The 14,889-nt window shown below is 44.8% G+C and overlaps 1 protein-coding gene and 1 long non-coding RNA gene across 8 annotated transcripts in view; one reads left to right on the forward strand and one right to left on the reverse strand.

Moving 5' to 3' along the window:
* Positions 1–8,745, forward strand: part of strada (STE20 related adaptor alpha) — a 43,947-nt gene extending 35,202 nt beyond the window's left edge. Inside the window, exons 11-13 of one of the 4 annotated variants that reach the window (XM_069905246.1) lie at positions 2,049–2,290; positions 7,433–7,475; positions 8,001–8,745. In XM_069905246.1, the coding sequence (XP_069761347.1) occupies positions 2,049–2,290; positions 7,433–7,475; positions 8,001–8,153 (438 nt within the window). In that variant the 3' untranslated portion in view covers positions 8,154–8,745. The other 3 variants (XM_069905247.1, XM_069905249.1, XM_069905248.1) reach the window with 3 other exon arrangements.
* Positions 1–14,889, reverse strand: part of LOC138746797 (uncharacterized) — a 105,858-nt gene that overhangs the window by 25,191 nt on the left and 65,778 nt on the right. The window lies entirely within an intron of this gene.

Genomic DNA, 14,889 nt, shown 5'->3' on the forward strand with positions numbered 1-14,889 from the left:
TCACATTACAGTTGGCATTTCTGTATCTGCTGCTCTTAAATTTAATTTAAATGAATATAATAAAACTGTTGTTCAAAAAGCAGCTCTCTTGTACCCCCTTTCTGATGGGTTAAAGACACAGTGAACTGGATGGAAAGGGTCTTTCTTGAGCCCTGTTTAAGTAATGCTTCCAAGAAATGTTGTCAGTGGAGGAAAGGGAGATCCCATTGATCTTGTCGACTGTTTCAGTGATCCTCTGTATAGACTTCCAATCCGATGCTTACAGCTGCCGTTCCACACAATGATGCAGCCAGACAGGACTCTCCTTTGAAAGGTTCTTGAGTCAGAACAGTGTTGTGGACCTTTGGGCCGTGCAGCACAACACTTCAACCTGACAGATATTGGGGAACTTTGAACAGTGGAGATGATGCAGACTGATGGTAAACAAGAACATCTGCAGGTGCTGGGGCGTAGGGCAGTGCACAGAGGTGCTGAAGAAACTCAGCAGATCATGCAGCAATCATGGGAAGTAAAAAGTATCCAACGTTTCAGCCCTTAGCCCTTCAGGGGTGAAGAAGAGCTTGGCATGCCTTTCACTTCCTCTGCATGGACTGTAGTGGGTGGCATAAAAACAAGGTGATGTTCTTGGATGTAGGCAACAAGGAGCAAATGAAGTACTTGAGGAGTATAAAATAAAAGAAAAACTTAAAGGGGGCAAATCAGGAAGGCAAAAAAAAAGAGGTTGCTTTGGCAAACACCGTGAAGGAATGTCCTAAGGGCTACTGATCTATCAAGAATAAAATCATAGCAAAGGAGAAAATTGGTCCTCTTGGAGATCAGAGAGGTCAGCTGTTCATATAGAGCCAAAGGAGATCAGAGATCTAAAATGGGTTTTTGCATCTGTATTTAATCAGGAGACAGACACAGAGTCTGTAGAAGTGGGGTCATGGAACCTGTACAGATTAAAGAGAAGCTGTTTGTTGTCTTGTGCAAAATAATGGTGAATAAATCCAAGATATTTCCTTGGTCCTTGAGGGAAGCTAGTAGAGAAATTGCAGGATCCCTAACAGATATACTGTATTTAAAATATCCTTGGCCACAGGTGAGGTGCCGGAGGACTATAGGACAGCTAATGTTGTTCCATTTAACAAAGGCGCTAAAAATAATCCGGGAAATTATAGGTCAGTGAGCCTGACATCAGCAGTGGATTAAATTAGTGGAAGCTGTTCCAAAAGATTGGATAGACAGGGACTGATTAGGAATAATCTATATGGCTATGCGCAAGGTAGGTCATATTTAAGGTTTAGCAAGCTTTTTTGAGGAGTTACCAAGAAAGTTGATGAAGGTCAGGTTGTGGATGTTGTCTACAGGACTTCAATAAGGCCTTTGACAAAGTCCCACATGGTAGGGTGGTCAAGAAAGTTCAGGCGCCAATATTCAGGATGAAGAAGTAAATTGGATTAGACATTGGCTTTGCAGGAGAAGCCAGAGAATGGAGGTGGATGATGCCTCTCAGACTGGAGGCCTGTGACTAGTGGTGTTGCCTCAGGGATCGTTGCTGGGACCATTGTCATCTAATATCAATGATGTGGATGATAAATGTGGCAAATTTGATCAAGTTTACTGATGACAAAGATTGGAAGGGTAGTGGACAGTGAGCAAGGCTTGCGGCAGAATCTGGAACGGCTGAAAAATGGTCTGCAAAATTGCAGATGGAATTTAATGAACCTTGGAAGGACAAACCAAGGTAGGACATCCACAGTAAAGGGTAGGGCACTGAGGAGTGGGATAGAACAGAAGGATCTGGGGATACGGTTACATCATTCACAGTGGAAAGGCCATATAGCGAGTTTTTGGCATATTGGCCTTCATAAATTGAGTATAGGAGTTGAGCTGTAGCCAATGTTCCTGTGGCCATTATTTTCTGCAACAAAGTTGTCTGTCCACGTGCTGTAGACTAACAATTAATGAGCTCCTTTGTGCCATCTGAGCATGACCAGTTTCAATTTATTTGCAAGATTTAGATGGCAAAATATATTCTAATTCCATTGTGGATCTGGTGTATTCAGATGCTGTTGGAGAAGCTGAATGGTACAGTGCCCTGCCTACTAGACACCACAACAATACCCGAGGAGGAACTCTTGATGACCAGCTCTCAGTCAGCAGTGGATTCGGGTATTGTAGAGAGCTCTGCCACTTGTGGCATGCGAACATCTAATGGGGAACAAGTGCAGCACCCATACAACAGGACATTCTCCAGGCTTTTCCACAACTTTGTGGAATTGTGCTTGCAGCGGGAGCCTGAGCAGAGGTATGTTCTCTGTAAAAGCGCTACTGTCAGTTAGCTCCAGGTTGGATGGTGTTCAATTGAGAAGAATCCACCTTACCATCTCAAAAGCAGGAGAGTCTAGAATCTAGAACCACCTCTGTGGTGAGAAAATGGTTGATGTTTCAGGTAAATATTTAATAAAATGAGGAAAAAATGAAAAAATGTGGGAAAGGAGAGGGATGGAAAAGGCAAAGGAAATAGGGTGCAGACTTGTACTGACTGAAGAAGCTGGGAAGACACTGATCGTGGCTGCTGTCTTTGGAGGGGTATAAATATAAAGAGGGGAGTGAGGAAAGGAGTGTAAAGGGTGAACATCCTGGAACTGAGACACAATACAGCAGGTATTAGAAGTATGAAATCCAGGAGAAAGTTGGATATATCCACAGGTCAAATGGAATCTATGGGGGGGCGGGGGGGGGAAGAGCAGTGGAGAGAAAACTTGTCATCAGTTGAAGCTAGATTTTAACACATCTGAAAGGTTAAGTGATGGTCAGTCACACCTTTCCTTCAATGCAAAAATCTTAATGCCTCTGGTGTGGCTCGCCTAACCAAGCAACAGGCTGCCAGTCTTGGGGACTACTGTTAAATTGGCTGCTCTCAACAAATCGTGGGCCAAGGTAATAACATAGAGCACTATAGCACAGTACAGGCCCTTCAACCCTCAATGTTGTGCTGACCCATATATTCCTTTTTTTTTAAAGTATTATACCATCCCTACCTTCCATCCACAAGTCTCTTAAATACCCCTAAATATTCCAGCCTCCTCCACCATCCCTGGCAAGGCATTCCAGGCATCTACAACTCTGTTTAAAAAATAAATAAATCCTTCCCCCTGATGTCTTCCCTAAACTTCCCTCTCTTCACTTTGTACATATGTCCTCTGGTGTTTGCCTTGAGAAACAGGAGCTGGCTGTCCACCCTGTCTATGTCTCTCAGAATCTTGTCATCCTCTATTAAATTTCCTCTCATCCTTCTACGCTACAAAATGAAAAGTCCCAACTCTGCTAACCTTGCTTTATCAAACTTATTTTCCAATCCAGACATCATCCTTATAAATCTCCTCTGCACTCTCTCCAAAGCTTCCACATCCTTCCTATAATGAGCTGACCAGAACTGAACAGAATACTCAAGTGTGGTCTCACCAGAGATTTGTATAGTAACATGACCTCTCTACTCCTGAATTCAATCCCCCTATTAATGAAGCCCAGCATCCCATCGACCTTTTTAACTATCCTATCAGCCTGTGCAGTGACATTGATGGATGCATGGATTTGAACCCCAAGGTCCCTCTGTTCATCCACTTTCTAAAGCAACCGACCATTAACCCTGTTCTCAGCCTTCGTTTGACCTTCTAAAATGCATCACCTCACATGTATCCAGATTGAACTCCATCTGCCACTTCTCTGCCCAGTTCTGCATCCTGTCTATATCCTCTTATAACCTTGTACAACCTTCAGCTCTATCCACAAATCCTCCAACCCTTCATATCATCTGCAAACTTACTGACCCATCCTTCTGCCTCTTCATCCAGGTCGTTTATAAAAATCACAAAGACTGGGGTCCCAGAACAAATCCTTCTCTCACTCCACTAGTCACTGGCCTCCAGGCAGAATACTTTCCTTCCACTACTACTTTCTGCCAATTTTTTAATCCACACACCCAAGGTTCCACTGATCCCGTGACTCCTGACTTTCTGAATGAGTCTCTCATGGGGACCTTGTCAAATTCCACGTCAACCACATCTACCACCCAACCCTCATCAATTTATTTTGTTATCTCCTCAAAAACTCAATTAGACTCGTGAGGCACGACCTTCCCTTCACAAAGCCATGCTGACTATCCTTGGGTAGACTGGACTTCTCCAAATGCTCATAGGATTTGTTCTGGAACCCCTGGATGAAGAGGCAGAAGGATGGGTCAGTAAGTTTGCAGATGATATGAAGGGTTGGATGGAGCTGAAGGTTGTACAAGGTTATAAGAGGATAAGTGTGAGGTGATGCATTTTAGAAGGTCAAAATGGAAGGCTGAGTACAGGGTTAATGATCCTGTTCTTAAAAATCCTCTCCAATAGTTTACACACCACTGACGTAAGACTCACTGGTTTATAATTCCCAGGATTCCCTTTTTTAAACAAGGGGACTACATTTGCCATTTTCCAATCCTCTGGCACCTCCGCTGTGACCAAAGAGTACTCAAAGATCATGGCTACTGCTCCAGCTACCTCTTCTCTTACTTCCCACAGCAGCCAAGGGTATATCGCATCCGGCCCTGGGGACTCGTCAATCTTGATGTTTTTAAGATCCAACACTTCCTCTTCCTTAACCCCCACATTGACCAGCACACAAACCTGTTCTATTCTGACCTCACCCTGATCAAGATCCTTTTCTGTTGTGAATACTGAACCAAAGTATTCATTCAGGACCTCCCCAACCTCCTCTGCCTCCAGGCATGTTGCCTCTTTTATCCTTAAGTGGCTCCACCTTCATTCTCGTCATCCTGTTCTTCACATACACATAAAGCACCTTGGGGTTCTTAATCCCACATGCCAAGGCCTTCTCATGCCCCCTTGAGCTCTCCTAAATCCTTTCTTGAGCTTCTTCCTGGCTACCATATACTTCTCATGAGCCCTTCCTGCTTCCTATATCTAATGTAGGCTTCCATCTTCCTCTTGACCAGTTTCCTCACCTGTTTTTTTCATTTCCCATCATCTTTTCCTTGTCCCAGTGGGACAAACCTATCCTGAACCTAGTATAGGAGGTTCCTCAACTTCCTCCACATTAGTTCTGTGCTTTCACCCTTGAACATCTGTTTCTAATTTACTCTTGCTAGTTCCTGCCTCATCCCTTCCCCAATTAAACACTTTCCCATGTTGTCTGCTTTCATCCTTTTTCGTAGCTATGCTAAAGCTCAGGAAGTTGTGGTCACTTTCACCAAAATGCCCCCCACCGAGACTTCCACCACCTGACCAGGTTCATTATCCAGAATTCGATCCACTATGCCCTCTCTTCTCATCGGCCTGTCCGCATACTGTGCCAGGAATCCTTCTTCTACACACCTGACAAATTCAGCCCCATCTATCCTTTGCAGTCAGGAGGTGACAGTAATTATTAGGGAAGTTGAAATCACCCATAGCTACAACCCTGTATTTCCTGCACCGTTCCAAAATCTGCTTGCTCATCTGCTCCTCGGGGTCCTGAGGGCCATTTGGGATTCTATAGACTACTCCCAGCACAGTGATTGCTCCCTTCCTATTTCTGACTTCCACCTACACCAACTCAGTGGACCCTTCCTCTGCAGCGTTCTAGATTCTAGACTCTCCTGCTTTTACTATCCCTGACCAGTAATGCTACTCCCCCCACGTGCTGATCTATGCTCTAAGTTGATCCCCTGTACTGTCTGTGCACAAATTCAGCCTTGTCACCATTTATCCCTGCAAGTGCCCTCCTTGTAACCAAGCTGCTTGTAGTAGAGTTCATAATTAGATTTAAAGATGACCCAGTTTAAGGAGCTCATTGAGATACAGAGAAGGATTTTATGGGTCAGTTGCTGGACAGTATAAGAGGTGGTTATCTAAATCCCAAGGTTGGGGCAATGGTACAGCAGGATTGTTTTAGATCTTGTGTAATTGGAGGTTGTTTTTGATCTGGAAGTTAGATATTTAGGGAACAGTGATCATGATGTGGTTAAAAAAAAATTATATAAAAATTATATAAAAATTACTTAAGTTCAAACTGACATCAGGTTTTTAAACAAAGTGAACTATTCAGTCAGATTGGTCGGACAAGGTCTGTCCTCAACAGAGCCCTGCTGGGCCATCTCTTCTCAGTCTCCACTTTCCAGGTGATCATTAACCCTTCCCACAGAATGTTTTCCAGTAACTTTCCCTACAAATGTTAGACCTGTTGAAGGAAGGTCAATGGTACAGAATAGGAGAACAATACAGTAGGAAAAATAAATGACTATTTCTAAAAGAGAGGGAAAAAAAGCTATGTTAATATGGGTGCTTACAGAATTAGCAGAAGTTACATCTGAGAATCATGAAATGGGGAATAAATTAAATAAATGTTTGCCTGTTCTACGTGGAAGGAGATAGAGCAACGCTTCCTGAAAACGTATAAGGCTTCAGATCTATGGTAAATAAGGTTAAAGAAATGAGCATTAATTTAAAAAAAATGCTGTGGTGAAATTAATAGTTGTGGAATGTGATGAATTCCCAGGACCTAATGACCCGCACCCTCAGGTTTTGCAGCTGGTGCTTCTGCAGGAAATGGGTGCCCGGGGTGTCATCTTCTAAAATTCCAGATTCAAAAATGTTCCGCACAAATAGGAAGTTGCAAATGTAACCGTAACTATTTCAGAAAAGGTGGAGAGAGAAGATTCAGAGGTTTAGATAAGTCAGCCTGACCTCAGAAATGGATGAAATGCTGGGTTTTATTGTGGAATTGGTTACAGGGCACTTGGAAAATAATATGTCTGGGCAACGTGGATTTGTGAAAGGCCAATCTGGTGGAATGTGTTTTGATTGTCATGTGCAGTGTGGGTAAGGGTGGAGCTGTAGATGTGATGTACCTGGACTTCCATGAGGCCTTTTGTCAGCTGCCACCCAACATTGTGGCATAAAAAGTGCACAGCAATTGGGATAAGACATGGCATGGATTGAGGAATGACTCAAAATAAACAAGTCATTTTTTGAGACAGTGACTGGTGTGGATCAGTGTAGAGGCCCGAGCTCCCCACAATTCACATCTGTGGCTTGGATAAGAGCTATCATTATAAATATGGGTTTGCAGGTCATTCACAAGACCTTGGCATTGTGGTCTGTGAGGAGAGTGCAAAGAGATTTCAAGAGTAAGTACCCTCAAGTGTCCAATGACAAGGAAGTGGTACATCGACTATGACTCAAGGAGCATGAATTAGTTCAGGAAAATGATGCTGACACAAAAATCTGCTGCCAATTGTGTTGAATGGCAGAGTAGACATGGTGATGTTTCTATTTCTTAACTCTGACCTGGTGTGACACTTAACAGCTGCACCATCATGAGGGCATTTTGTCAATGTGACCACAGACCATCCTCTTTGTGTTGCCTGCTCTTTGCTCCTGACAATTCTCTTTGTTCTTTATAGACCCTCTGCCAGTGCATTACTCAATCATTCATTTGTCAAGCAGGTATGTACGTGGTTTCAAGGTAATTGGTAAAAGAAACTGTTTTCTAGTTATTCAGAAGGCCAGGCCCACTATCTCTGAACAAACAAACTGTTTTTTAACTGTGTTGAATAACATACTTCTCTCCTCTTTTGATGATCTACTCATTGTTTTCTCTTGGGCAGTAAAACAAGAGGCTGGTGAAGACATTGTTGGAGATGGGAACAAGGGATGACAGAGAGTAGGGGAGAACTTACAAAGTTCTCACTTATTTCAGTAGGTGATTGGTTGGACCTCTTTCCTGGGCCCATGGAATCTCCAGCTACTTTTTTAAATGCACTGTAAAACGGTATCAAAAGTACAGAAACTCCTGACTTTTTGAGTCCTCTGTAGGTGCTACATACAGTCAGTGAAGGGGTTTCAGGGTGAAAGATCGAGAGGGAGAGGGATTGTGGAAGTGATTTAACCGGGTTCTCAGCCACCCAGCATGTCAAATCATTAAACTCCACTTGAACTGGCACATCATTGACTCGCTTTCTGTTCTTCAAGCTGAAGCTCCGAGTGGTGGAAGTGCTTCCTGATCTGCTCCGACCAGTCGCTCCCATGACAGAGCTGGAAGGTGCTCACCCGCATGAGTTTCGAGGGATGACTGGGCTTGTGTCCAGCCTGGAACAGCTGGAGGTGGATGACTGGGACTTCTGAAAGTAGACCCTTTGCTCAGTTTGGGTCTGGAGATACTGATGGTCCTTATTTGTATTTTTTTATGTAAAATGGCAGTTTTGTTGGTTTACCCGCATTGGCAGGAATCAGTGACGTGTGGCACTGATGGAAGCTAACTGATGAGGGTGCACATCACACCAGCTCGGGTGGGCGAGGGACTACCACCTGCACATTGATTTACTTGAATACTTGAGATTTCAGATCAAAACAATCGCCCTTCTGCCATTGTACCAGCAGCTAATACGAGAATGCACTGTGCTCACATCCCCCTGTGGACAGAGTGATTATACTCACCTCCTGGGAATAGGAGGTACCCTCCTCCTATTCTTGTGAGTATAGAAGCATCTTTCCCATGGTTTACCCTGAGTTCACAGGCACAGTTCTCACAGAGATACTGTCCTCCCACCTCTCATCCACTTTGATAAAAGAGCCACTGCTCTGGAATGCATTGCTTCATCCCTTCTGTCACACTGAGCATGGAATGTTCAGTTTTATTATCCCATGTGAAATCCCTTTGTACCTGAATTGTTATTTATTCAGAGTCAATCAATATTAAAGTTTCATTTGATTACAAGTGCGTGAAACACCATGTATGTAGCTTTTGTGTTGTCGTGAAACTAGGGAAATCGGGTGCTTCCCCTTGGCTCACCCAAGACCTTCTTTGGCCATGAACGGTGGATTTGTTGCTCTTGCAACAGAGCTGGATGACAACTGAGAGTCCAGAGAGGAATGGGGCTCAATTCTGATCACAGCATCCAATTAAAGGATTGTAAATAGAACGGAGCAGCAGTGCCTGAGGGGTAAGTGCTAAGGCTTTGGCGAGCAGACAGAGCAGAGTTACAGGCAAGGGTCTTTCAACATTTCGGTCAGGGCAGAGTTATGTTTCACTGCAGGGTGTTGGGCACCAAGGAGACTTCCTGTGCCTGAGTGTCCACATCTGCACGGTGTGCCCAGCTTCAACACCTCACTGCCACAGTTGGGGAGTTGGACCTAAGGTTGGACAGGCTCTGGATCATCAGGGAGGCCAAGAGGATCATAGATAATGGGGCACAGGGGCAAGTCTGGCAGCTTAATGGTCCAGGTGTTACAGGTGTGATAGAGCAAAACACAGCAAACTCGGCAGGTTTCGCAGCATCCACGGGAACTAAAGGGCAGTCGGCGTTTCGGGCCTGAGCCCTTCATTGGGAATCTGAAAAAAATGGTAGATGCCTTCTAGGTGGGTAGAGGAGGAAAGAAGGCCAAGGAGCACAGGATAACAAGTAAGAGGCAAGAGGGCAGAGAAGGAAAAGAATAGGGTGAGGAGCTGGGCACAGGAAGTCAGGGTGAGGGAAAGAGAAGGACCAGGGGAGGCAGATAATGGAGAAGTTGACACTGATGGCATCTGGTTGGAGACGGCTGAGAAGAAATTCAAGATGGTGTTCCTCCAATTTCCAAGAGTCTTTGAATGGAAGTACATGTCACGATAGCAATGGGATGTGGAATTGAAGTCTTCAATGGGTCGTGCTCAATAAAATGATCTCCGAGTCTGCATCCAATATACCTGATGTAGAGGTAAGTTCTTTTTTTAGATTGATGGGTGCCTTTAATAGATTGTCATGGCACAATAGGGACATTCATAAGTCTCTCAGGTAGGCATATGCATGCAAGAAATCTGGAGGGTTATGGATGTGATGTAGGGAAAGGTTAGATTGTTGATTACTTAGGTTGGCACAACAGCATGGGCTGCACGGCCTGTACTATGCAAGAATGTTTGCTGTTTTAATGCTGCAGGTCATGGCCTTGCACCGCAGTGTTGATGATAATCCTCCAGTGAGTTTGTCTCCTAGTCAGTTGATGCATTGAGAATGTGTTGAGCCATCATCATAATGCATCTCATTGTCTCATGTCCATCTGACTGAGCCTTGTTGGATAGTGCGAGCTTGCCCACCTCACTAAGCCTCACAGGAATTTTGCTGGTCTGAACAGCAGCAATGCATGTCCACGGCACACAGACATACTCTTTTACTGGAATGTCCATACCATTGTGGACCAGACGAGATTTACCTAAAGTTCCTGTGTGAAATGAGGAAGGAGATTGCTGAGGTACTGGCAATGATTGTCACTAGGGTCAGGGGAAGTTCCAGAGGATTGGAGGGTTGCAAATGTTGCTCCACTGTTCAAGAAAGGGAGTGGAGATTACCCAGGAAATTATAGACCAGTGAGGCTTACTTCAGAGGTGGGCAAACTGTTGGAGAAGATCTGAGATTTATAGAGGTGTTGGACAGGTCATGTCTCATGAGCATGAATGAACTGAGGATGTAACAAAGCACACTGATGGAAGGGAGAGCAGTGATGTGGTGAATATGGGTTTCACCAGCATTTGATAAGGTTCCCCATACAAGGCTCATTCAGAAAGTAAGGAAAATGCCTTGCATTGTGGATTGGTGCCCAGAGAAGGTGGTTGAAGATGATTTTAATTTTTACTTGGAGGTCGGAGAACAGTGGTGTTCTCAGGGATCTGTTCTGGGACCCTGTCCTGGGTTAGTAACTTTGCAGATGACAGGAAGGTTGGTGGTGTTGTAGATAGTGGTGGGTTGCCAGAGGTTACAGAGGGACATTGATAGGAAGCAGAGCTTGACTGAAAAGTGATAGATGGAGTTTAACCCAGAAAAGTGTGAAGTGTTGGTTCTTGGCCTTGGCTAAGATCATGTGCAGAAAAGTATGAAGTGGTTCATTTTTGTAGACAGAATGCAATGTTAATAGGAGGACTGTGAACAGAGTAGAACAGAGAGATCTTGGGGTCTGTGTCCACAGGAAACTCAAAGCTGCTGCCAGATTGATAGTGTGGTTAAAAGTTGTATGGGTTTTGTCCTTCACTAACCATGGGATCAAGTTCAAGAGCCAGGAGGTAATCTTGCTGCTGTACAAGACCTGAGTTAGACCCCACTTGGAATATTGTGTTCCATTGTGGTCACCTCACTGCAGGAAAGATATGGATGCTACAGAGAGGATGAAGAGGAGATTTAGAAGGATGCTGTCTGGATTGGAGAACATGCTTTTTGAGGAGAGGTTGAGTGAACTTGATCCTTTCTCCTTGGAGCAACAAAGGATGGGGGTAACCTGATGATGAGAGGTATTGATTGTATGGATGGCCGGAGCTTTTTCCCAGGATTGAAAGGGCTAACACCAGGGGTATAGTTTTAAGGTGCTTGGAAGTAATTATGGGGGGAGGGGGAGAAGGAGTAAGAGGTTTTTTTTACACAAGAGTGGTAGGTGCATGGAATGTGCTTCTGTTAAGAGAAGGATAAGTACATGGAACTGAGAAAAAATTAGGTTTATACAATGGGGAACTTCTGGGCAATTGTTAGAGTAGGTTATTCAGTCGGCACAACTATTCACCACGGGCTCGGAGCCATACTGGGGAAGGGGTAGGGGATGGCACAGGGGTTCCCAGTAAAGCAGGGCAATGATTGGCAGTGACTATGGCCCATTCCCTCTGACTGCACACTTGGAGAGAAGCCCAACACTTTTCACATTGGTTCACATCACACAAGTTCTTGGTCTTCTGAGATATCAGACTCCGATGACATGTTATCTGTGAAGTGGTCTTCCAAGTCCCAAAGGGTACATTTTGTCACAGTCATACTGTGTGGAAATGGGCCTTTTGACCCAAGCTAACTATGCAGACCAAAATGTCCCACCCACACTTGTCCTACTTGCCTGCATCTGGCCCATATCCCTCTAAACCCATCCTATCCGTGTATCTGTCCAAATACCTCTTAAACACCTGTCTCAGTCTCTTCCTCCCAGCAATCCATTCCATACATCCCTCCCTTTTTGTGTCCAAAGAAAAAAGTTACCACTCGGGTTCCTGTTAAATCTTTTCTTGTTTGTCTATGGGATTATCACTACTCTGGGATACCTGGTGTAGATGTTGGAAGTCAGACAGACCAAGGAACAATCCTTACAATGGTTGCTGTCAGATGACTCCTGGGACACTAACTGTATTGTGAGCAGTTTTGTGCCACATATCGTGTGGGCTGGTGTTGGAGGGGGTCCAGAGTAAGTGCGAGGATTATTTTGGGGGTGATAGGGATTAATGTGAGGAATGTTTGATGGCTCTGGGCTTGTACCTACTGCAGTTCACATGGATGGGGGAGGGGGGGAATGTCATTAAAATCCTACCAAATATGTAAAGACCTGGATAGGGAGGATGTGGTGAGAGAGTCAAGGACCAAAGAGCATAGCCTCCAAATAAAAGGAACCAAGATGAGAAACCTATTTAACCAGAGGGTGGTGAATCTGTGAAATTCATTACCACAGATGGTTGTGGAGGCCAAGTCATTGGGTAGATTTAAAGTGGAGGTTGATAGGTTCTTGATCAGTGAGGATGTCGAATGTTATGTAGAGATGGCAGGAGAATGAGATTGAGAGGGAAAATACAGCTGTGATTCGAATGGCAAAACAGACTTGAGGGTCAAAAGGCCTAATTCTGCTCCTAGCTTTTATGGTTTCATATGAAAAGTGCCTTCATATTATTATGAAGTCTTATTTATACACTTTCCACTCTGAAAGTATAAATAAGACTGAATTCATTGTTGTTGCCAAGATTGGCTTCCACTTAATATGCAAATATTCACTGATGACTCCACAAGTGTTGGCCAAATAACAAAATGATGAGTCCGAATACAGGGTGGAGATGGAGAACCTGATGGATGGTGCCAGAACAATCCTGTCCATAACATCACCAAGAACAAAGACCTTATGGTCGATTTTACACTGGAGAGGATGAGGGACCACTGTCGGCATTGATGGGACTGACATGGAGAGGGTTAGTACCAAGTATCAATGATTCTATTTCAGAAGAGGAGCTAGCACATCGAGACAACCATGAAAGGACATCAACACCTGTACTTTCTCAGGAGTTTGGAGAGATCTGGCATATCATTGGATAGTCTATCAAACTCTACAAGTGCACTGTGGAAGGTACTTGTGGAAGACACTGGTCGCACCACAACCTGGTGTGGAAGTTTAGGTGCCCAGGAACCCAGAAGACTGCAGAAAGTAGCAAAAGTCCAAGTCCATCATAGGCTCCAACCTCCCATCCATTTAATGCATCCATGGAGGTGATGCCTCTAGAAGGTAACCAACATTATAAAGGACCCTCATCACCCTGGTCACAGCTACTTCTCCACCTCTAACTTTGGGCAGAAGGTACAGAAACCTGAAGACTAGCTCCTCTAGTTCAAGAACAGTTTATTTCCAACAATTAACAGACCTGGACCTCTCAAGCCAAGAACTTCATGGACCCTCCCTGGGCTCTGAGTTAGAAACCATAGAACATTGCAGTTCAAAAACTGGTCTTAGTCTGTGCCGAACTATTCTGCCTCGTCCCACTGATCTGCATCTAATCCACATCCATCCATACCCCTCCCATCCATGTACCTGTCCAAACTTTTCTTAAATGTTCAAATTAAACTTGCATTCACCATTTCAGCTGACGGCTTGTTCCACACTCCCACTACTCTCTGTAAAGAAGTTCCTTTTAATCTTCCCCATAAGCTTTCACCTTTAAACGAAGTCCTCTGTTTGTATCTCCGGTTACCTCAGTGGAAAAGGCCTACTTGCATTTAATTTTGTATACCTCTCACATCTTTCATTCTACATCCCAATGAATAAAGTCCTAACCTGTTTAACTTTTCCCTGTTACTCAGTGCCCAAAGTCTGGCTCTGTCCTCCTAAATTGCCTCCACTCTCTTTCTAACTTACAGATATCTTTTTGTACTTCTGTGACCAAAACTGCACACATTACTCCAAATTTGGCCTCACCAGTGTCTTGTCTCACTTTACCCTAACATCCCAACTCTGTATTCAATGCTTTGATTTATGAAGGCCAACGTGCCAAAAGCTCTTTTTAAATCTATCCACCCGCGGGATTGGAGATGCACCACTCCTACAGGGCCCAGCCGCCTAGTCGACTGCCGTTGGCTCCGCACAGGCCCATTGAGGGAGCAAACGGTGGTTTTGTTTGGAATCCTGCAACTGCGAGTTTGCACCCAAGATGGCGGCACCTATTAACCGGCAGTAGCCTTGTGGCTCGAGGGAAGCAGAGCAGGGCACGAGTTGGGAAGATCACCCCCCCCCCCATCTGAGAGGGAGAAGCAGAGGAGATGACCCACGGGATGTTGACCATGGTGGCAGACCAGTGAGGAGGCTCTGGCTGAAGGATCAGTGCATGCGGTGGGCTGCTGGCGTCTTGAGACGAGGAACCTGCGGAAGCTGTGGGCTGCTGGAGATTGCTATCGGGAGACTCGTGCCGGGCTGCGAACTGGGGGACGAGGTATCGGAACCAGGATGCAAGGAGGTGCGGAAGGAACGGAAGGATTCTTGACTGTGTCAGAGGTCTGGATCCGGAGTTCAGGTTGGCAGAGGTTTGGCCTGGACTCTGGAGGCGAATCCAAGGACACTTGGTGGCTCTCTTTTGCTTCTCTGTCTGACTTTGTCTGTGAGAGGCACTTAGCCAGTTCCTGCCGGTGGCTTAGTGTGTCTGCCTTGCAGCAGGCAAAAAAAAAATCATGTAGTAAGACACTGTTTTATGACTATGACACTAAATTGAATGTTGAATCACGTGACGCCACTTTCAGGGAATGATGTATCTGTATTCCCAGATCCCTCTGTTCCACCGCACTCCTCAGTGCCCTCCGTTTTACAGTGTCAGTCCTCCCTTGCTTTCGCATTT

This window comes from Narcine bancroftii, chromosome 12, assembly GCF_036971445.1.
Source record: "Narcine bancroftii isolate sNarBan1 chromosome 12, sNarBan1.hap1, whole genome shotgun sequence".
Taxonomy (NCBI): domain Eukaryota; kingdom Metazoa; phylum Chordata; class Chondrichthyes; order Torpediniformes; family Narcinidae; genus Narcine; species Narcine bancroftii.